At 44.2% G+C, this 22,936-nt stretch overlaps 1 protein-coding gene across 1 annotated transcript in view; it reads right to left on the bottom strand.

The window, feature by feature from the left end:
- The window catches only part of LOC139240764 (glutamate receptor ionotropic, kainate 5-like), a 215,659-nt gene that overhangs the window by 153,527 nt on the left and 39,196 nt on the right, over window positions 1–22,936 (bottom strand). The window contains exon 4 of the mRNA XM_070869243.1: window positions 17,722–17,886. Coding sequence (XP_070725344.1) covers window positions 17,722–17,886 — 165 coding nt within the window. The remainder of the gene's footprint in view (window positions 1–17,721; window positions 17,887–22,936) is intronic.

The raw sequence follows: 22,936 nt of genomic DNA, 5'->3' as shown, positions 1-22,936 counted from the left end.
TGATGGTGATGAAGATGAAGGTGATGAAGATGATGGTGATGAAAATGATGGTGATGAGATGAAGGTGATGTAGATGATGGTGATGAAGCTGAAGGTGATGAAGATGAAAGTGATGAAGGTGATGAAGATGAATGGTGATGAAGATGAAGGTGATGAAGATGAAGGTGCTGAAGATGATGTTGATGAAGATGAAGGTGATGAAGATGAAGTGATGAAGATGATGGTGATGAAGATAATGGTGATGAAGATGAAGGTGATGAAGATGATGGTGCTGAAGATGATGGTGATGAAGATGAAGGTGATGAAGATGATGGTGATGAAGATGAAGGTGATGAAGATGATGGTGATGAAGATGATGGTTATGAAGATGATGGTGATGAAGATGAAGGTGATGAAGATGATGGTGATGAAGATGAAGATGATGAAGATGATGGTGATGAAGATGAAGGTGATGAAGATGAATGTAATGAAGATGATGGTGATGAAGATGAAGGTGATGAAAATGGAGCTGGTGAAGATGAAGGTGATGAAGATGATTGTGATGAAGATGATGATGATGGCGATGATGATGATTAAGATGAAGGTGATGAAGATGAAGGTGATGAAGATGAAGGTGATGAAGATGAATGTGATGAAGATGCTGGTGTTGAAGATGATGGTGATGAAGATGAAGGTGATGAAGATGATTGTGATGAAGATGATGGTGATGACGATGATGGTGATGAAGATGAAGGTGATGAAGATGAAGGTGATGAAGGTGATGAAGATGATGGCGATGAAGATGAAGATGATGAAGATGATGGTGAAGAAGATGAAGGTGATGAAGATGAAAGTGATGAAGGTGATGAAAATGATGGTGATGAAGATGAAGATGATGAAGATGAAGATGATGAAGATAATGGTGAAGAAGATGAAGGTAATGAAGATGAAGGTGTTGAAGATGAAGGTGATGAAGATGAAGGTGCTGAAGATGATGGTGATGAAGATGCAGGTGATGAAGATGATGGTGATGAAGATGATGGTGATGAAGATGATGTGATGAAGATGATAGTGATGAAGATGAAGGTGATGAAGATGATGGTGATGAAGATGATGGTGATGAAGATGAAGGTGATGAGATGATGGTGATGAAGATGAAGGTGATGAAGATGATGGTGATGAAAATGAAGGTGATGCACATGGAGGTGATAAAGATGAAGGTGATGAAGATGAAGGTGATGAAGATGATGGTGTTGAAGATGATGGTGATGAAGAGGAAGGTGATGAAGATGATGGTGATGAAGATGATGGTGATGAAGATGATGGTGATGAAAATGAAGATGATGAAGATGATGGTGAAGAAGATGAAGGTGATGAAGATGAAAGTGATGAAGGTGATGGAAATGATGGTGATGAAGATGAAGATGATGAAGATGAAGATGATGAAGATAATAGTGCAGAAGATGAAGGTAATGAAGATGAAGGTGTTGAAGATGAAGGTGATGAAGATGAAGGTGCTGAAGATGATGGTGATGAAGATGCAGGTGATGAAGATGATGGTGATGAAGATGATGGTGATGAAGATGATAGTGATGAAGATGAAGGTGATGAAGATGAAGGTGATGAAGATGATGGTGATGAAGATGAAGGTGATGAAGATGATGGTGATGAAGATGAAGGTGATGAAGATGATGGTGATGAAAATGAAGGTGATGCACATGGAGGTGATAAAGATGAAGGTGATGAAGATGAAGGTGATGAAGATGATGGTGTTGAAGATGATGGTGATGAAGAGGAAGGTGATGAAGATGATGGTGATGAAGATGATGGTGATGAAGATGATGGTGATGAAAATGAAGATGATGAAGATGATGGTGAAGAAGATGAAGGTGATGAAAATGAAAGTGATGAAGGTGATGAAGATGATGGTGATGAAGATGAAGATGATGAAGATGAACATGATGAAGATAATGGTGAAGAAGATGAAGGTAATGAAGATGAAGGTGATGAAGATTAAGGTGACGAAGATGAAGGTGCTGAAGATGATGGTGATGAAGATGAAGGTGATGAAGATGATGGTAATGAAGATGATGGTGATGAAGATGATGGTGATGAAGATGATAGTGATGAAGATGAAGGTGATGAAGATGATGGTGATGAAGATGATGGTGATGAAGATGAAGGTGATGAAGATGATGGTGATGAAGATGAAGGTTCTGAAGATGATGGTGATGAAGATGAAGGTGATGAAGATGATGGTGATGAAGATGAAAGTGATGAAGGTGATGAAGATGATGGTGATGAAGATGAAGATGAAGGTGATGAAGATGATGGTGTTGAAGATGATGGTGATGAAGATGAAGGTGATGAAGATGATGGTAATGAAGATGATGGTGATGAAGATGATGGTGATGAAGATGAAGCTGATGAAGATGAAGGTGATGATGGTGATGAAGATGATGGTGATGAAGATGAAGATGAAGGTGATGAAGATGATGGTGATGAAGATGAAGGTGATGAAGATGAAGGTGATGAAGATGATGGTGATGAAGATGAAGGTGATGAAGATGATGGTGATGAAGATGATGGTGATGAAGATGAAGGTGATGAAGATGAAGTTGATGAAGATGAAGGTGATGAAGATGAAGATGATGAAGACGATGGTGATGAAGATGAAGGTGATGAAGATGATGGTGATGAAGATGATGGTGATGAAGATGAAGGTGATGAAGATGATGGTGATGAAGATGAAGGTGATGAAGATGATGGTGATGAAGATGAAGGTGATGAAGATGAAGGTGATGAAGATGATGGTGATGAAGATGATGGTGATGAAGATGAAGGTGATGAAGATGAAGGTGATGAAGATGATGGTGATGAAGATGAAGGTGATGAAGATGATGGTGATGAAGATGATGGTGATGAAGATGAAGGTGATGAAGATGATGGTGATGAAGATGAAGGTGATGAAGATGAAGTTGATGAAGATGAAGGTGATGAAGATGAAGATGATGAAGACGATGGTGATGAAGATGAAGGTAATGAAGATGAAGGTGATGAAGATGAAGGCGATGAAGATGAAGGTGATGGTGATGAAGATGATGGTGATGAAGATGATGGTGATGAAGATGATGGTGATGAATTTGATGGTGATGAAAATGAAGGTGATGAAGATGATGGTGATGAAGATGAAGGTGATGAAGATGATGGTGTTGAAGATGAAGGTGATGAAGATGATGGTGATGATGATGATGGTGATGAAGATGAAGGTGATGAAGATGATGGTGATGAAGATGAAGGCGATGAAGATGATGGTGATGAAGATGAAGGTGATGAAGATGATGGTGATGAATTTGATGGTGATGAAAATGAAGGTGATGAAGATGATGGTGATGAAGATGAAGGTGATGAAGATGATGGTGCTAAAGATGATGGTGATGAAGATGAAGGTGATGAAGATGATGGTGATGAAGATGAAGGTGATGAAGATGATGGTGATGAAGATGAAGGTGATGAAGATGAAGGTGATGAAGATGAAGGTGATGAAGAAGAAGATGATGAAGATGATGTTGATGAAGATGAAGGTAATGAAGATGAAGGTGATGAAGATGAAGGTGATGAAGATGTAGGTGATGAAGATGAAGGTGATGAAGATGATGGTGAAGAAGATGATGGCGATGAAGATGATGGTGATGAAGATGATGGTGATGAATTTGATGGTGATGAAGATGAAGGTGATGAAGATGATGGTGATGAAGATGAAAGTGATGAAGATGATGGTGATGAAGGTGATGGTGATGAAGATGAAGGTGATGAAGATGAAGGTGATGAAGATGAAGGTGATGAAGATGATGGTGATGAAGATGAAGTTGATGAAGATGAAGGTGATGAAAATCAAGGTGATGAAGATGATGGTGATGAAGATGAAGGTGATGAAGATGATGGTGATGAAGATAATGGTGATGAAGATGATGGTGATGACGATGAAGGTGATGAAGATGATGGTGATGAAGATGAAGGTGATGAAGATGATGGTGATGAAGATGATGGTGATGAAGATGATGGTGATGAAGATGAAGGTGATGAAGATGAAGGTGATGAAGATGATGGTGAAGAAAATGAAGGTGATGAAGATGAAAGTGATGAAGGTGATGAAGATCATGGTGATGAAGATGAAGATGATGAAGATGAAGATGACGAAGATAATGGTGAAGAAGATGAAGGTAATGAAGATGAAGGTGATGAAGATGAAGGTGATGAAGATGAAGGTGCAGAAGATGATGGTGATGAAGATGAAGGTGATGAAGATGAGGGTGATGAAGATGATGGTGATGAAGATGATGGTGATGAAGATGATAGTGATGAAGATGAAGGTGATGAAGATGATGGTGATGAAGATGATGGTGATGAAGATGAAGGTGATGTAGATGATGTTGATGAAGATGATGGTGATGAAGATGATGGTGATGAAGATGAAGGTGATGAAGATGAAGGTGATGAAGGTGATGAAGATGATGGTGATGAAGATGAAGATGATGAAGATGATGGTGAAGAAGATGAAGGTGATGAAGATGAAAGTGATGAAGGTGATGAAGATGATGGTGATCAAGATGAAGATGATGAAGATGAAGATGATGAAGATAATGGTGAAGAAGATGAAGTTAATGAAGATGAAGGTGATGAAGATGAAGGTGATGAAGATGATGGTGATGAAGATGATGATAATGAAGATGATAGTGATGAAGATGAAGGTGATGAAGATGATGGTGATGAAGATGATGGTGATGATGAAGAAGGTGATGAAGATGATGGTGATGAAAATGAAGGTGATGAAGATGATGAAGATGAATATGATGAAGATGATGGTGAAGAAGATGAAGGTGATGAAGATGAAAGTGAAAAGGTGATGAAGATGATGGTGATGAAGATGAAGATGATGAAGATGAAGATGATGAAGATAATGGTGAAGAAGATGAAGGTGATGAAGATGAAGGTGATGAAGATGAAGGTGCTGAAGATGATGGTGATGAAGATGAAAGTGATGAAGATGAAGGTGATGAAGATGAAGGTGATGAAGGTGAAGGTGATGAAGATGAAGGTGATGAAGATGAAGGTGATGAAGATGATGGTGATGAAGATGAAGGTGATGAAGATGAAGGTGATGAAGAGGAAGGTGATGAAGATGAAGGTGATGAAGATGAAGGTGATGAAGATGAAGGTGATGAAGATGATGGTGATGAAGATGAAGGTGATGACGATGATGGTGATGAAGATGAAGGTGATGAAGATGAAGGTGATGAAGATGTAGGTGATGAAGATGAAGGTGATGAAGATGATGGTGATGAAGATGATGGTGATGAAGATGATGGTCATGAAGATGAAGGTGATGAAGATGAAGGTGATGAAGATGAAGGTGATGAAGATGATGGTGATGAAGATGATGGTGATGAAGATGAAGTTGATGAAGATGATGGTGATGAAGATGAAGATGATGAAGATGATGGTGATGAAGATGATGGTGATGAAGATGAAGGTGATGAAGATGATGGTGATGAAGATGAAGTTGGTGAAGATGAAGGTGATGAAGGTGATGGTGATGAAGATGAAGGTGATGAAGATGATGGTGATCAAGATGATGGTGATGAAGATGAAGGTGATGAAGATGATGGTGATGAAGATGAAGGTGATGAAGATGATGGTGATGAAGATGATGGTGATGAAGATGAAGGTGATGAAGATGAAGGTGATGAAGGTGATGAAGATGATAGTGATGAAGATGAAGATGATGAAGGTGATGGTGAAGAAGATGAAGGTGATGAAGATGAAAGTGATGAAGATGATGAAGATGATGGTGATGAAGATGAAGATGATGAAGATGGAGATGATGAAGATAATGGTGAAGAAGATGAAGGTAATGAAGATGAAGGTGATGAAGATGAAGGTGATGAAGATGATGGTGATGAAGATGAAGGTGATGAAGATGAAGGTGATGAAGATGATGGCGATGAAGATGAAGGTGATGAAGATGATGGTGATGAAGGTGATGAAGATGAAGGTGATGAAGATGAAGGTGATGAAGATGAAGTTGATGAAGATGATGGTGATGAAGATGATGGTGATGAAGATGATGGTGATGAAGATGAAGGTGATGAAGATGATGGTGATGAAGATGAAGGTGATGAAGATGATGGTGATGAAGATAATGGTGATGAAGATGATGGTGATGACGATGAAGGTGATGAAGGTGATGGTGATGAAGATGAAGGTGATGAAGATGATGGTGATGAAGATGATGGTGATGAAGATGAAGGTGATGAAGATGATGGTGATGAAGATGATGGTGATGAAGATGAAGGTGATGAAGATGAAGGTGATGAAGGTGATGAAGATGATAGTGATGAAGATGAAGATGATGAAGGTGATGGTGAAGAAGATGAAGGTGATGAAGATGAAAGTGATGAAGATGATGAATATGATGGTGATGAAGATGAAGATGATGAAGATGGAGATGATGAAGATAATGGTGAAGAAGATGAAGGTAATGAAGATGAAGGTGATGAAGATGAAGGTGATGAAGATGATGGTGATGAAGATGAAGGTGATGAAGATGAAGGTGATGAAGATGATGGCGATGAAGATGAAGGTGATGAAGATGATGGTGATGAAGGTGATGAAGATGAAGATGATGAAGATGAAGGTGATGAAGATGAAGGTGATGAAGATGATGGTGATGAAGATGAAGGTGATGAAGATGAAGGTGATGAAGATGAAGGCGATGAAGATGATGGTGGTGAAGATGATGGTGATGAAGATGAAGTTGATGAAGATGATGGTGATGAAGATGATGGTGATGAAGATGATGGTGATGAAGATGAAGGTGATGAAGATGATGGTGATGAAGATGAAGGTGATGAAGATGATGGTGTTGAAGATGAAGGTGATGAAGATTATGGTGATGAAGATGAAGGTGATGAAGATGATGGTGATGAAGATGAAGTTGATGAAGATGAAGTTGATGAAGATGATGGTGATGAAGATGAAGTTGATGAAGATGAAGGTGATGAAGATGAAGGTGATGAATATGATGGTGATGAAGATGATGGTGATGAAGATGATGGTGATGAAGATAAAGGTGATGAAGATGATGGTGATGAAGATGAAGGTGATGAAGATGATGGTGATGAAGATGAAGGTGATGAAGATGATGGTGATGAAGATGAAGTTGATGAAGATGAAGGTGATGAAGATGATGGTGATGAAGATTAAGTTGATGAAGATGAAGGTGATGAAGATGAAGGTGATGAAGACGATGGTGATAAAGATGATGGTGATGAAGATGATGGTGATGAAGGTGAAGGTGATGAAGATGATGGTGACCTCGATTTAGCAAAAATATGTCATGTTTTGTCACATGGTGTTCAATAACAAAATAAACTTGCATTAAAACATCATCTTTAACTGTAACAGGTCGCAAGGAGCTTCACAGGAGGGCTATCGGACGATATTTGACAACCAGCCACAGAAGGAGATGCAGGACAGATCACCAAAAGTATGCTCAAAGAGGTAGGTTTTAAATAGCAACTTCAAGACGGAGTAAGTTAGAGAGGCAGAGAGCTTTAGAAGGGAATTGCAGAGCTTAGGGTCTTGGCATCAGAAGAGACGGCCGCCAAAGATTGAGCGAGAATAATCAGGGATGCTCAAGAGGCCAGTATTGGAGGAATACAGAAATCTCGGTGGGTTGTTGGGCTGGAGGAGTTTACAGAGATATGGAGGGGTGAGGCCATGGAGGGATTTGTAAACACGGATGAGAATTTTAAAATCGAGGCATTGCTTCACCGGGAGCCAATGTAGATCAGTGAGCACAGGGGTGATGGGTGAGTGAGACTTGGTGCGAGTTAGGACATGGGCAGCTGATATGGAATCATTACGAACTTGTTTATAATGTTCCAAAAGGAAATTACTGAAAAAAGGAAGTTGGAGTAGGTTGTGAGGGGAGCGCAGGAAATTGGGTCTGAGTAAAATCAGCTTCCCCCCAAGAAAAGCCTGGATTCAGCATTGGCTACCAGAGCAGGGTAATTGCACCGGTGTGAGATTTCTATGCTCGTTTTTATAGAGAGAATCAGAAAACACAGACAGCAACACAGAAACGCATTGAAGGATAGCGAGTGAGAGGGAGGAGCAAAGAGGAAAGTGGTAATTTTATACTTGGTGCCCGAGCATAACACCAAAATGTTGCAACTATTCCCCTCACCCCCATTGTGATCGGGAACTCAATTTGCACCCCGTTTAAAATCGACCCCAGAGAGAAAGAACAAAAGAGAAAGGACAGGACAGAGAAAGAGAGAGATAGACATGAGAGATACTGACATGAGAGAGATACAAAGCTCGAGAGAAAGAAAGAAACCTAACGAGTAACAAGGCGGATAACCGTATATTGGCCCAGAAATTTCGGTCGGAGGCTTCTTGCAGGTGGATGCCTCCGACCTGGAAAATGTCTACGAATGTACCTGGTGGTCCCCGAGGTTCGTAGAATTGTGGTCCTAGCCCTCTACTCGAAAGCCTTCGTAGATGCACACATATCCCAGGAGCATAAGGGTTTCCTACGCATCAGTGGGATCACGTGGGCCAGCCCAACCTATCAGAGTATCCGCATTCATACTTATGGTAATTCCGTCTGCAAACATAGACATCGAAACATAGAAAATAGGTGCAGGAGTAGGCCATTCAGCCCTTCGAGCCTGCACCACCATTCAATAAGATCATGGCTGATCATTCCCTCAGTACCCCTTTCCTGCTTTCTCTCCAAACCCCTTGATCCCTTTAGCTGTAAGGGCCGTTTCTAACTCTCTCTTGAATATATCCAATGAACGGACCAATATATGGAGCTGCCATAAGTATGAATGGTAATATCCACAGAAACACTAAAACACTGAAAATAACTGAAAAAAACATCACATATTTCAAATTAATAAAAGTGGAATTTAATTAATTATTTAAAACAAAAGTTAAATTTATTGAAAAATAAATTTACATCGTTTAAAAGATCTAAAAATAAACTTACCTTATTGAGCAGGATTTTAAATGTTTAAATTATTTTAAAAAATGTACTTTTCTGTATTTTAAAAGTCTTACGCTGATAGAAACAGGCTTAACGCCTGCTTTTTTCAGTTGTAAGAATTTGAAGGACACTCGCTGGGCAGGAGTTAGGTAAATAGCCCAACTCTCTGCCCGCGGAGGCCCTTTACTTTCGCCTGTGGTGGATCTGGCAACAGAATTTTTGACAGATCGTAAGTGCCGGGTTTCGGCACATGTGCTTCGCATACCTAAACCCAGAACTTGCGGGTACCCCACGGGCATGTGTGCACCTCGTACACGCCGGTGGAGAGCGAGATTTCAGTCCCACTCGATCCAGCATTCAATGGTGAGCCTGACCTCATCTCAAGCCTCCATATGTAGGGACATCTAGCCAACAGTGACCACATAATTAGAGGCTTTCATGTTTGGTAGAACTACAGGTACCCTGAAAACCAGCAACTCATAAGAACATAAGAAATAGGAGCAGGAGTAGGCCATATGGCCCCACGAGCTTGCTCCGCCATTTAATACGATCATGGCGGATTCGACCATGGACTCAGATCCACTTCCCTACCTGCTCCCCATCACTCCTTATTCCCTTATTGTTTAAGAAACTGTCTATCTCTGTCTTAAATTTATTTAATGACCCAGCTTCCACAGCTCTCTGAGGCAGCAAATTCCACAGATTTACAACCCTCTGAGAGAAGAAATTCCTCCTCATCTCAGTTTTAAATGGGTGGCCCCTTATTCTAACATTATGCCCCCTAGTTCTAGTCTCCCCCATCAGTGGAAACATCCTCTCTGCATCCACCTTGTCAAGTCCCCTCATCATCTTATACGTTTCGATAAGATCACCTCTCATTCTTCTGAACTCAAATGAGTATAGGCCCAACCTACTCAACCTCTCCTCATAAGTCAACCCCCTCATCTCTGGAATCAACCTTGTGAACCTTGTCTGAACTGTCTCAAAAGAAACTATATCCTTTCTTAAATATGGAAACCAAAACTGCACGCAGTATTCTTAGTGTGGCCTCACCAATACCCTGCATAACTGTAGCAAGACTTCTCTGCTTTTATACTCCATCCTCTTTGCAATAAAGGCCAAGATTCCATTGGCCTTCTTCGAATAAGGGGCCGGCCATTCAAAGCTGAGATGAGGAGGAATTTCTTGCTTTACCTGCATACTATCCTTTTGTGTTTCATGTACCAGGACCTCCAGGTCCCGCTGTACTGCAGCACTTTGCAATTTTTCTCCATTTAAATAATAACTTGCTCTTCAATTTTTTTTTCTGCCGAAGTGCATGACCTCACACTTTCCAACATTATACTCCATCTGCCAAATTTTTGCCCACTCACTTAGCCTGTCTATGTCCTTTTGCAGATTTTGTGTCCTCCTCACACATTGCTTTTCCTCCCATCTTTGTATCGTCATCAAACTCGGCTACATGACACTCGGTCCCTTCTTCCAATTCGTTAATATAGATTGTAAATAGTTGGGGACCCAGCACTGATCCCTGTGGCACCCCACTGGTTACTGTTTGCCAACCGGAAAATGACCCGTTTATCCTGACTCTCTGTTTTCTGTTAGTTAGCCAATCCTCAACCCATGCTAATATATTACCCCCAACCCCATGAACTTTTATCTTACATAGAAACATAGAAAATAGGTGCAGGAGTAGGCATACTAACCTTTTGTGTTTCATACACAAGTATTCCCAAATCTGGCTGTACTGCAGCACTTTGCAATCTTTCTCCATTTAAATAATAACTTGCTCTTTTGATTTTTTTCGTGTTTGTTTTCAGAAGAGCAAACCTCATTAAAATGCCAGAAGATTTGGACCGAGTAAATCGGCTAACCCTTCTGGGTGATGACGAGACTGATGTATAATCCGAATGGAAGGTTTGACAGAACATGATAAAAATGTGTGGTAATCCGCGCGCAGCACTGGCGCCCAGCGAGCCGTTGTGGCCAGGCGCAGAAACCCTGCCCCTCGCGATAAATCAGGGGTTGGTGCCCTCAGAAGGAAGCGGAGGAAATCACGCACTCCACTTCGTTTCCGGGGCGGCGGGGGGATGGGAGGGACGCACGGCTCAGGGTCGGGGCTCACTGGGCCACGTAATGCTGCCGCAATTGGAGGAGCCCTTCCCGGAATTAAGCTGCATACTCTGTGTAATAAAAAGGGTCCTACCAGGACCACCGGGGAGCGGGGGGGGGGGGGGGGATGTGCCGCATGATCAGCCTGAGTATTGGGCCCAACGATCGCGGCACGGAACCCCCGCGTGCCAAATTCGCACCGGTGCGGAAATTAAAAGCGGGATATTTTGTTTCAGGAGCAGTTGGCCGCATCCCCCTTTAAATTTCGCCCCACGAGGATCCGGCCGCCCGGTATGCGCCCCCTGAAGCCGTCGCTGTCGTCGCCCACCGTGGCTCCAGGGGACGAGACCCATCTGAGGGTCCGGGACGCTAACAGGACGATGAGCGTGCGACGGTATCATGGACGCAGGAGATTGGGGGTGCAGCTTGGTGCTAAAATTTAGTGGGGAGTTGTTCGCCGTGGCGCACCCTGTCGCAAAGCTGCTTGTGCCCCCTGTTACTGCCCCCCCTGGGAGCACTAATAGTTGGCGCAAATTACCACAATTACTCTCTCTGAATATCTACCCAAAGTCAAAAGAAGGGCGTGTTGTAAGAAAAATCCATGGCATCTGACTGGTTATGTACAAAGACAACTAAGATGAAACAGAAATGATTCTGGAAATTAAAAGCGTCTAATGCACCAGTAAACAGAGGCAAGGACAAGGGACAGCAAAAGGGAACAAAGGCTGTCATTGGATCAGCTAAAAGGCTAATTGAAAAGAGGACTTTTGTGGAAGTAACAGGAAAGCTTTTTTAGTTTGAGGCAAAGGACAGTCAAAGACTGTGGGGCCGATTTTTAGCAAGGCCTCCGCCTGCTCAAAGTGCTGCTGATGGCCGCCGAGGTACCAGACGGGATATTGACAGCCGAGGTCTCTCGAAGGTCAGCGGGCGGCAAATGGACGACATATGCCGCCAATCTGGGTGGCAGCGGGCGGGAGGTCTCATTCTTGGTGGCAGAGGCGCTTGCCGCCCAAGTGCCGCCGAGGATGGAGTCGGGCTCACGGAGGGTCGAAGCCCTGAAAACCAATCAATAAAAAATACAAAGTCTATCAGAAGACCTTCAGGGGACACCCATGCAGGTAAGTCGCTGTGGAAAGTATGTTTTAAAAAATGTCCCCTTACCCTTTTTTCAGGTTCTTCAGACTCACCGTCGGGGACAGACCGGCCTGCTGCCAGCGGTCCAGCTCCCGTTCTGCCACCGAGTCCCGCCCGCAGGAATCTGGGAGCTTGGCGGGCGGGAGCTCAGTTGTGCCACTCGGCCATCCGCTGACGTCAGCGGGCGGTTCCCGGCGGTTCTCCCCGCCCGCCCGCTCCAGGCTACCCCGAAAGTGGCACTGGGCGGATCTACAGGACGAATGTCAGCAGCAGCGGGCGGTGGGCTGATGAAAATCAGCCTCTGTATTGGGCCACTGAAGGACATTGAAGGATATACCACAAAGGCTTCACTGGGTGGGGCAGAAATATTAAACAAGTACTCACTCTTGAAGCTGATACTCGCCTATTAGAATTGGATGATTTTAATAATAACAAAACTAGTAATATTAACATAAATGGACATATTGTTTTAGATAGAATTAAGAACCTGAAATGGGATCGAGGAGCCAACCCGGATGATATCTATCTGAGGGACCTCAGGGAGATGGGACACATGCTGTGCAAAAACCTGGCCCATATTTGTAAATTGACCTGCATTTCTATAGCACCTTTCATGACCTCAGGACGTCCCAAAGCGCTTTACAACCCATGTAAATTATAGTCAATTTTCGTACATTGCAACAGGCCTATACACATTGGAGTTCAGAAGAATGAGAGCTGATCTTATCGAAACTTATAGGATAATGGGGGGGGGGGGCTCGACAAGGTGGATGCAGAGAGGATGTTTCCACTGATGGGGGAGACTAGAACTAGAGGGCATAATCTTAGAATAAGGGGCCGCCCATTCAAAGCTGAGATGAGGAGGAATTTCTTCTCTCAGAAGGTTGCAAATCTGTGGAATTTGCTGCCTCAGAGAGCTGTGGAAGCTGGGACATTGAATAAATTTAAGACAGAAATAGACAGTTTCTTAAATGATAAGGGAATAAGGGTTGATGGGGAGCGGGCAGGGTGGTGGAGCTGAGTCCATGATCGGATCCGCCATGACCTTATTAAATGGCGGAGCAAGCTCCAGGGGCCAGGTCACTGACTTCTGCTCCTATTTCTTATGTTCTTATTACTGCACTCCAAAATTGGCGGTAACGCGTTTGAAATGTCCAGTGGTCATGAAAGGTGCTATATAAATCCAAGTCTTTCTTTTTTTATTTCAATGAAATACTTTTGAAGTGTAGTCACTGTTGTGAATAGCTCTCTGCACTCTGGGACAGTTCCCATGGACTGGATGGAAGCTAATATAGTCCCCATCTTTAAAGAAGGAGACAAGACAGACCCGGGTAACTATAGGCCCATTAGTTTGACATCAGTAAAAGGAAAAATGCTTGAGCGAATCATTAGGAATGCGATATATGATTCCTTGGATAGAGAGGGACATATTAAGCACACCCAACAAGGCTTCAAAAAAAGCTCACATCTTACAAACCTGATTGCATTTTTTGAAGAAGTCACCAAGTTGGTGAATGAGGGAAGCCCAGTAGAAGTTGTCTACTTAGACTTCCAAGGCGCTTTTGATAAGCTACTGCAAAAGAGGCTTCTGTACACGATCGGCACTAGTGGTAATATACCGAGCTGGGTTGGGAACTGGCTGGAAAGGCGCAAATGAGCGGCTGTAGATGGATTTGCATCTGTTTTGAGACTGGTCACCAGTGATGTTCCGCAGGGATCGGTGTTGGGGCCATTACTCTTCACTTATTTTTTTAATGATCTAGAAATCAGAGTTGGGGGCATGATCTTCACATTTGAAGATGGTATTAAATCTGTGCGAGAGAGTCACGACTGTGGAGGATGCTCGACTACTACAGGCAGACCTTGATGTGTTGGGGGATTGTTATGTTATGTTGGGGGATTGGGCAGTGTTATGAATGTGGGCAGGGTGAATGAATGCTCAACATACGTGCACCCTTCAAGCATTAAAGCTGGTGGAGGAAAAAAAAGATCTGGTCATTCTGGTGCATAGATCTTTAAAGGTTCATGAGCAATGCCGTGAAATGACAGCGAGAGTGAATAGGGTGTAGGGGTGTAGTTATAGGACAATTATGAGGCGGCTTGACAAGGCGGATGCAGAGAGGATGTTTCCACTGATAGGGGAGACTAGAACTACAGGGCATGATATTAGAATAAGTGGCTGCCCATTTAAAACTAATATGAGGAGGAATTTATTCTCTCAGAGGGTTGTAAATCCGTGGAATTCGCTGCCTCAGAGAGCTGTGGAAGCTGCGTCATTGAATAAATTTAAGCCAGAGATAGACAGTTTCTTAACTGATAAGGGAATAAGGGATTATGGGGAGCGGGCAGGGAAGTTGACCTGAGTCCATGATCGGATCAGCCATGATTGTATTAAATGGTGGAGCAGGCTCAAGGGGCTGTAGTGGCCTACTCCTGCTCTGATTTCCTATGTTCTTACATTTTATGTAATTGACTATAAGACTATTTTGTCCTTGTACAAGATCTTGGTCAGGCTTCACTTGGAACACCCTGTACCAGACTGATTTCTGGGATGGGGGATTGGCCTATGAGGAGAGATTGAGTAGACTAGTCCTATAGAGTTTAGAAGAATGAGAGGTGTTCTCATTGAAACATACAACATTCTTACAGGGATTGACAGGGTAGATGTAGGGAGGATGTTTCCCCTTCCTTTGGAGTCCAGAACCAGAGATCACAGTTGCAGAATAAGTGGTCAGCCATTTAGATGAGGAGAAATGTCTTCACTCAGTGGGTGGTGAATCTTTGGCATTCTCTACGACAGGCGCCTGTGGAGGATCATTTGTTGAGTGTATTCAAGGCAGAGATCGACAGATTTTTGGTTATTAAGGAAAGTAAGGGATATTGGGATATTGTGGGAAAGTGTAGTTGAGATAGAAGATCAGCCATGATCGTATTGAATTGCGGAGCAGGCTCGAAGGGCCGAATGGCCAACTCCTGATCCTATTTCTTGTGTTCAGTTTTGATCCCCTCATATGGTGGGTGAAATTGAGGCTTTGGAAAGGGTGCAGAGGAGGGCCACTATACTGATTCCCAGACTGAAACATCTTGGTTACCCGGATAGGCTCAAAGAGCTGGGACTCCGCACTTTGGAGAAGATTAGACCGAGAGGTGATCTGATCGAGGATTATAAGATAATGACGGGAATAGGTGGAGTTGGCAGTTAATTCCAATTAAATAGGTTACAGATGAGCAGAGATTACAATATCAAGTTGTACAAGGCTAGATCGAGGTTAGCTATCAGGAGGCGGTTCTTTTCCGAGGGAATAGTGGACCTGTGGAACAGGCTGCCATCTCGTGTGGTGGACGCTGCTTCACTGATTTCCTTCCCACGAGAGTTGGACCTGTTTCTGACTGCGGCGGAGATTACCTCTTGCAGAAAGTTAGGTACTGCAGGGAATTCAGAGCCAGAGTGATCTCCTGGACTAGTTGTGGTCGCCAAGATAGGTCAGAGAGGAATTACCCAGATTTTTACCCCAAAATTGCCCTGGATTTTTTTATCTGCTTGTTTGCCTCTCCCAGGAGATCACGTGGTTTCGGGTGGGGTGGAGAGGCTATATATTGTGATACGCAAGGTATCGCAATTGTGTGCGAAAGGCTCGATGCAGCAGAGGGTTTTCACCTGTCCCTCATTGTCCGTAGGTAACAGGGAACTAACTGAGAGCCAGGCAAGCAGGAAGACAGAGAGAGAGAGCGGGGGAGAGAAAGAGACAGAGAGAGAGAGGGAGGGAGAGAGAGAGAGAGAGAGAAATTGAGAGAGAGAGGGAGAAAAAGAGACAGAGGGAGTGAGAGGGAGAGGGAGACAGAGAGAGAGGGGGGAGAGGGTGAGGGAGAGAAAGAGACAGAGAGAGGGAGAGGGAGAGAAAGAGACAGAGAGAGGGAGCGGGAGAGAAAGCGAGAGAGAGAGAGAGAGAGAGGGAGAGAAAGAAGTGAGGGAATGACAACCTCAGACAAAAAGAAAAATGCAGGTAAATGCATAAAAACAGAGAGATACAGAAACAAAAATGCAGACAGAGACAGCAAAAGCACCGGAGACAGGCAGAAAACCGAGAGAGACAGACAGAAAACAGGCAGGAAACACAGAGAGACAGACAGAAAACACAGAGAGACAGACAGAAAACACAGAGAGACAGACAGAAAACAGAGAGACAGACAACAATCACAGCGAGACAGACAGGTAACACAGACAATAACAGAGCGAGAGCAAAATACAGTGACAGAATAATGCAGACAATCAAACACAAAGGTATGGGAAGCAGAGACAGACATGCATACATGCATACAGAGAAAGAAAGGCAGAAACAGCAGAAAGGGATGGATAGAGACACACAGGCACTGATAAATTCAGAACAAACAGAACAGGGACAGATTGCTAAGAATCAAACACAGCCAACCAACAGCCACAGAAAATTGATAAGCAGAGACACAGACATAGACAGCAGATAGAGAGATTGATAAGAATCCAACGCAGACACCCGGTATGCACAGACAGTAAGAATCAATCGCAGACACAGACAGGTTGATGAGCACAGACACAGATACAGACAGGTTGATGAGCACAGACAGACACAGACAGGTCGATGAGCACAGGCACAGACACAGGCAGGTTGTTGAGCACAGACGCAGACAGTTTGATGAGTACAGACACAGACACAGACAGGTTGATGAGCACAGACACAGACAGGTTGATGAGCACAGACACAGACATAGACAGGTTAATGAGCACAGACAGACACAGACAGGTTGATGAGCACAGACACAGACACAGACAGGTTGATGAGCACAGACAGACACAGACAGGTTGATGAGCACAGACACAGACACAGACAGGTTGATGAGAACAGACACAGACACAGACAGGTTGATGAGCACAGACACAGACACAGACAGGTTGATGAGCACAGACACAGACAGGTTGATGAGTACAGACACAGATACAGACAGGTTGATGAACACAGACACAGGGACAAAGACAGGTTGATGAACACAGACACAGACACAGACAGGTTGATGAGCAGAGACACATATACAGATAGGTTGATGAACATAGACACAGACACAGACAGGTTGATGAGCACAGACACAGACACATACAGGTTGATGAGCACAGACACAGACACAGACAGGTTGATGAACACAGAGACAGACACAGACAGGTTGATGAACATAGACACAGACACAGACAGGTTGATGAGCACAGACACAGACACAGACAGGTTGATGAACACAGACACAGACACAGACAGGTTGATGAGCACAGACACAGACACAGAGAGGTTGATGAGCACAGACACAGAAACAGACAGGTTGATGAACACAGAGACAGACACAGACAGGTTGATGAGCATTGACACAGACACAGACAGCATCGATCACGGGCAGTCATTGTGTGTGGAGCGTACTCATATCTGTTGCCTCGTACTGACTGTCCTGGTGAAGCTCGAAGATTTCCACCTCCACACGAGCCTTGGCCGGGAACTCGTTGATGCTGTTGATTTGCTCTCTGGCGAGTGCGAGCGCTAACCTCTCTCCCCTGCCACACGTGGTGTGATCATCCAAGATAGCAGCTGGAACGGAATAAATCGCTCGATGAATAATGGGGATCTTTGCCCACCAGTGCTGCACAGCCATTAACAACTCGACTCACTGCCCATGGGTGGATGGAGTGTGTTAGGGACACACGTTCTGGCTCAGGGGTAACGGGGTTCAGGCAGAGTCTGATTGAAACTATCAGTTTGAAGGGAGTTTTGTTGGATTGGTCGGGTTGACCAACAGTCTTGTTCGATTGGTCGGGTTGACCAACAGTCTTGTTGATTGGTCGAGTTGACCACAGTCTTGTTGGATTGGACGGGTTGAGCGACAGTGTTGTTGGATTGGTCGGGTTGACCAACAGTTTGTTGATTGGTCGGGTTCAGGGACAGTCTTATTGATTGGTCGGGTTGACCACAGTCTTGTTGATTGGTCGGGTTGACCAACAGTCTTGTTGGATTGGTCGGGTTGACCAACAGTTTGTTGATTGGTCGGGTTGACCAACAGTCTTGTTGGATTGGTCGGGTTGACCACAGTCTTGTTGAATTGGTCGGGTTGAGCGACAGTTTTGTTGGATTGGTCGGATTGAGGGACAGTCTTGTTGATTGGTCGGGTTGACCACAGTCTTGTTGGATTGGTCTGGATGACCATAGTCTTGTTAGATTGGTCGGGTTGACCATAGTCTTGTTGGATTGGTCGGGTTGAGCGACAGTCTTGTTGAAGCCAATATTTTTGAAGGCTGACTGCCTTTGATGTATTTAATTGATGTGACTGTGGTAAAGGTGGGATTGTATATCATATGTCTGGGTAGCAATTCAAGAGTGGTGACTTATAACATGGGGAGTAATTAGGGAGTGCTGAGATAAATAGAGGGTGATATTTTATGTAGATGTAATTAGGTTGGTGGTGTTTAAGCAGTAATTAATGAGTTATGATATAGATATTATCAGGAATACTTAGCATGATGAAATATATACATATTTGTGGGGTAATTAGTGAATGATGATATAAATTATGAGGAGTGATAAGAGAGAGATGATACATATAAGGGGAGTAATTTGGTAGCAGTGATATATATATATATATTATGGATAATAATTGGGGAGTGAGGGTACATGGGGAGTAATTGGGGAGTGAGGGTACATGGGGAGTAATTGGGGAGTGAGGGTACATAGGAAGTAATTGGGGAGTGAGGGTACATGGGAGTAATTGGGGAGTGAGGGTACATGGGAGTAATTGGGGAGAGAGGGTACATGGAGAGTATTTGAAGAGTGAAGGTACATGGGAGTAATTGGGGAATGAGGGTGCATGGGGAGTAATTGGGGAGTGAGGGTACATGGAGAGTAATTGGGGAATGAGGGTACATGGGAAGTAATTATAGAGCGAGGATACATGGGAGTAATTGGGGAATGAGGGTACATTGGAGTAATTGGGGATGGAGGGAACATAGGAAGTAATTGATGAGTGAGTGTACATGGGGAGCAATTGTGGAGTGAGGGTACATAGGAAGTAATTGGGGAGTGAGTGCACATGGGGAGTAATTGGGGAGTGAGGGTACATGGGGAGTATTTGGGGACTGACGGTACATCTGGAGTAATTGGGGAGTGAGGGTACATGGGAGTAATTGGGGACTAAGGGTACAAAGGAAGCAATTATTGAGTGAGTGTACACGGGGAGTAATTGGTGAGTGAGGGTACATGGAGAATATTTGTAGAGTGAAGGTACATGGGAATAATTGGGGAATGAGGGTACATGGGGAGTATTTGTAGAGTGAAGGTAGATGGGTGGAATTGGGGAATGAGGATACATGGGGAGTAAGTGGGGAGCGAGGTTACATAGGAAGTAATTGGAGAGTGAGGGTACATTGGGAGTAATTGTGGAGTGAGTGTACATGGGGAGTAATTGGGGAGTGAGGGTACATGGGGAGTAATTGGGGAGTGAGGGTACATAGGAAGTAATTGGGGAGTGAGGGTACATGGGAGTCATTGGGGAGTGAGGGTACATGGGAGTAATTGGGGAGAGAGGGTACATGGAGAGTATTTGAAGAGTGAAGGTACATGGGAGTAATTGGGGAATGAGTGTACAAGGGGAGCAATTGGGGAGTGAGGGTACATAGGAAGTAATTGGGGAGTGAGTGCACATGGGGAGTAATTGGGGAGTGAGGGTACATGGGGAGTAATTGGGGAGTGAGGGTACATAGGAAGTAATTGGGGAGTGAGGGTACATGGGAGTAATTGGGGAGTGAGGGTACATGGGAGTAATTGGGGAGAGAGGGTACATGGAGAGTATTTGAAGAGTGAAGGTACATGGGAGTAATTGGGGAATGAGGGTGCATGGGGAGTGATTGGGGAGTGAGGGTACATGGAGAGTAATTGGGGAGTGAGGGTACATGGGAAGTAATTATAGAGCGAGGATACATGGGAGTAATTGGGGAATGAGGGTACATTGGAGTAATTGGGGATGGAGGGAACATAGGAAGTAATTGATGAGTGAGTGTACATGGGGAGAAATTGTGGAGTGAGGGCACATAGGAAGTAATTGGGGAGTGAGTGCACATGGGGAGTAATTGGGGAGTGAGGGTACATGGGGAGTATTTGGGGACTGACGGTACATCTGGAGTAATTGGGGAGTGAGGGTACATGGGAGTAATTGGGGACTAAGGGTACAAAGGAAGCAATTAGTGAGTGAGTGTACACGGGGAGTAATTGGTGAGTGAGGGTACATGGAGAATATTTGTAGAGTGAAGGTACATGGGAATAATTGGGGAATGAGGGTACATGGGGAGTATTTGTAGAGTGAAGGTAGATGGGTGGAATTGGGGAGTGAGGGTACATAGGGAGTAATTGGGGAGTGAGGGTACATCGGATGTAATTGGGGAGTGAAGGTACATGGGAGTAATTGGGGAGTGAGGGTACATGGAGAGTATTTGTAGAGTGAAGGTAGATGGGTGGAATTGGGGAATGAGGATACATGGGGAGTAAGTGGGGAGCGAGGTTACATAGGAAGTAATTGGAGAGTGAGGGTACATTGGGAGTAATTGTGGAGTGAGTGTACATGGGGAGTAATTGGGGAGTGAGGGTACATGGTGAGTATTTGCGGACTGAGGGTACATCTGGAGTAATTGGAAAGTGAGGGCACTTGGGGAGTAATTGTGAAGTGAGGGTACATGGGAAGTAATTGGGGAGTGAGGGGACATGGGAGTAATTGTAGAGTGAGTGTACATGGGAGTAATTGGGGAGTGAGGGTAAATGGGGAGTAATTGGGTAGTGAGGGTACATAGGAAGTAATTGGAGAGTGAGGGTACATTGGGAATAAATAGGGAGTGAGGGTGCATGGGGAGTAATTGGGGAGTGAGGGTACATGGAGAGTAATTGGGGAGTGAGGGTACATGGGAAGTAATTATAGAGCGAGGATACATGGGAGTAATTGGGGAATGAGGGTACATTGGAGTAATTGGGGATGGAGGGAACATAGGAAGTAATTGATGAGTGAGTGTACATGGGGAGCAATTGTGGAGTGACGGTACATAGGAAGTAATTGGGGAGTGAGTGCACATGGGGAGTAATTGGGGAATGAGGGTACATGGGGAGTAAATGCAGAGTGAGGATATATAGGAAGTAATTGGGGAGTGAAGGTACATGGGAGTCATTGGGGTGTGAGGGTTCATGGAGATTATTTGTAGAGTGAAGGTAGATGGGAGGAATTGGGGAGTGAGGTTACATAGGAAATAATTGGGGTGTGAAGGTACATGGGAGTAATTGGGGAGTGAGGGTACACGGAGAGTATTTGTCGAGTGAAGGTACATGGGAGTAATTGGGGAATGAGGATACATGGGGAGTAAGTGGGGAGTGAGGTTACAGAGGAAGTAATTGGAGAGTGAGGGTACATGGGGAGTAATTGTGGAGTGAGTGTACATGGGGAGTAATTGGGGAGTGAGGGTACATGAGGGGTAATTGCCGAGTGAGGGTACATCTGGAGTAATTGGAAAGTGAGGGCACTTGGGGAGTAATTGTGAAGTGAGGGTACATGGGGAGTAATTGGGGAGTGAGGGGACATGGGAGTAATTTTAGAGTGAGTGTACATGGGAGTAATTGGGGAGTGAGGGTACATCGGATGTAATTGGGGAGTGAAGGTACATGGGAGTAATTGGGGAGTGAGGGTACATGGAGAGTATTTGTAGAGTGAAGGTAGATGGGTGGAATTGGGGAATGAGGATACATGGGGAGTAAGTGGGGAGCGAGGTTACATAGGAAGTAATTGGAGAGTGAGGGTACATTGGGAGTAATTGTGGAGTGAGTGTGCATGGGGAGTAATTGGGGAGTGAGGGTACATGGTGAGTATTTGCGGACTGAGGGTACATCTGGAGTAATTGGAAAGTGAGGGCACTTGGGGAGTAATTGTGAAGTGAGGGTACATGGGGAGTAATTGGGGAGTGAGGGGACATGGGAGTAATTGTAGAGTGAGTGCACATGGGAGTAATTGGGGAGTGAGGGTAAATGGGAAGTAATTGGGTAGTGAGGGTACATAGGAAGTAATTGGAGAGTGAGGGTACATTGGGAATAAATAGGGAGTGAGGGTGCATGGGGAGTAATTGGGGAGTGAGGGTACATGGAGAGTAATTGGGGAGTGAGGGTACATGGGAAGTAATTATAGAGCGAGGATACATGGGAGTAATTGGGGAATGAGGGTACATTGGAGTAATTGGGGATTGAGGGAACATAGGAAGTAATTGATGAGTGAGTGTACATGGGGAGCAATTGTGGAGTGAGGGTACATAGGAAGTAATTGGGGAGTGAGTGCACATGGGGAGTAATTGGGGAATGAGGGTACATGGGGAGTAAATGCAGAGTGAGGGTATATAGGAAGTAATTGGGGAGTGAAGGTACATGGGAGTCATTGGGGTGTGAGGGTTCATGGAGATTATTTGTAGAGTGAAGGTAGATGGGAGGAATTGGTGAGTGAGGTTACATAGGAAATAATTGGGGTGTGAAGGTACATGGGAGTAATTGGGGAGTGAGGGTACACGGAGAGTATTTGTCGAGTGAAGGTACATGGGAGTAATTGGGGAATGAGGATACATGGGGATAA

This window comes from Pristiophorus japonicus, chromosome X, assembly GCF_044704955.1.
Source record: "Pristiophorus japonicus isolate sPriJap1 chromosome X, sPriJap1.hap1, whole genome shotgun sequence".
NCBI lineage: Eukaryota > Metazoa > Chordata > Chondrichthyes > Pristiophoridae > Pristiophorus > Pristiophorus japonicus.
The sequence above is the reverse complement of the archived record's forward strand: the minus strand, read 5'-3'. Positions and strand labels throughout refer to the sequence as shown.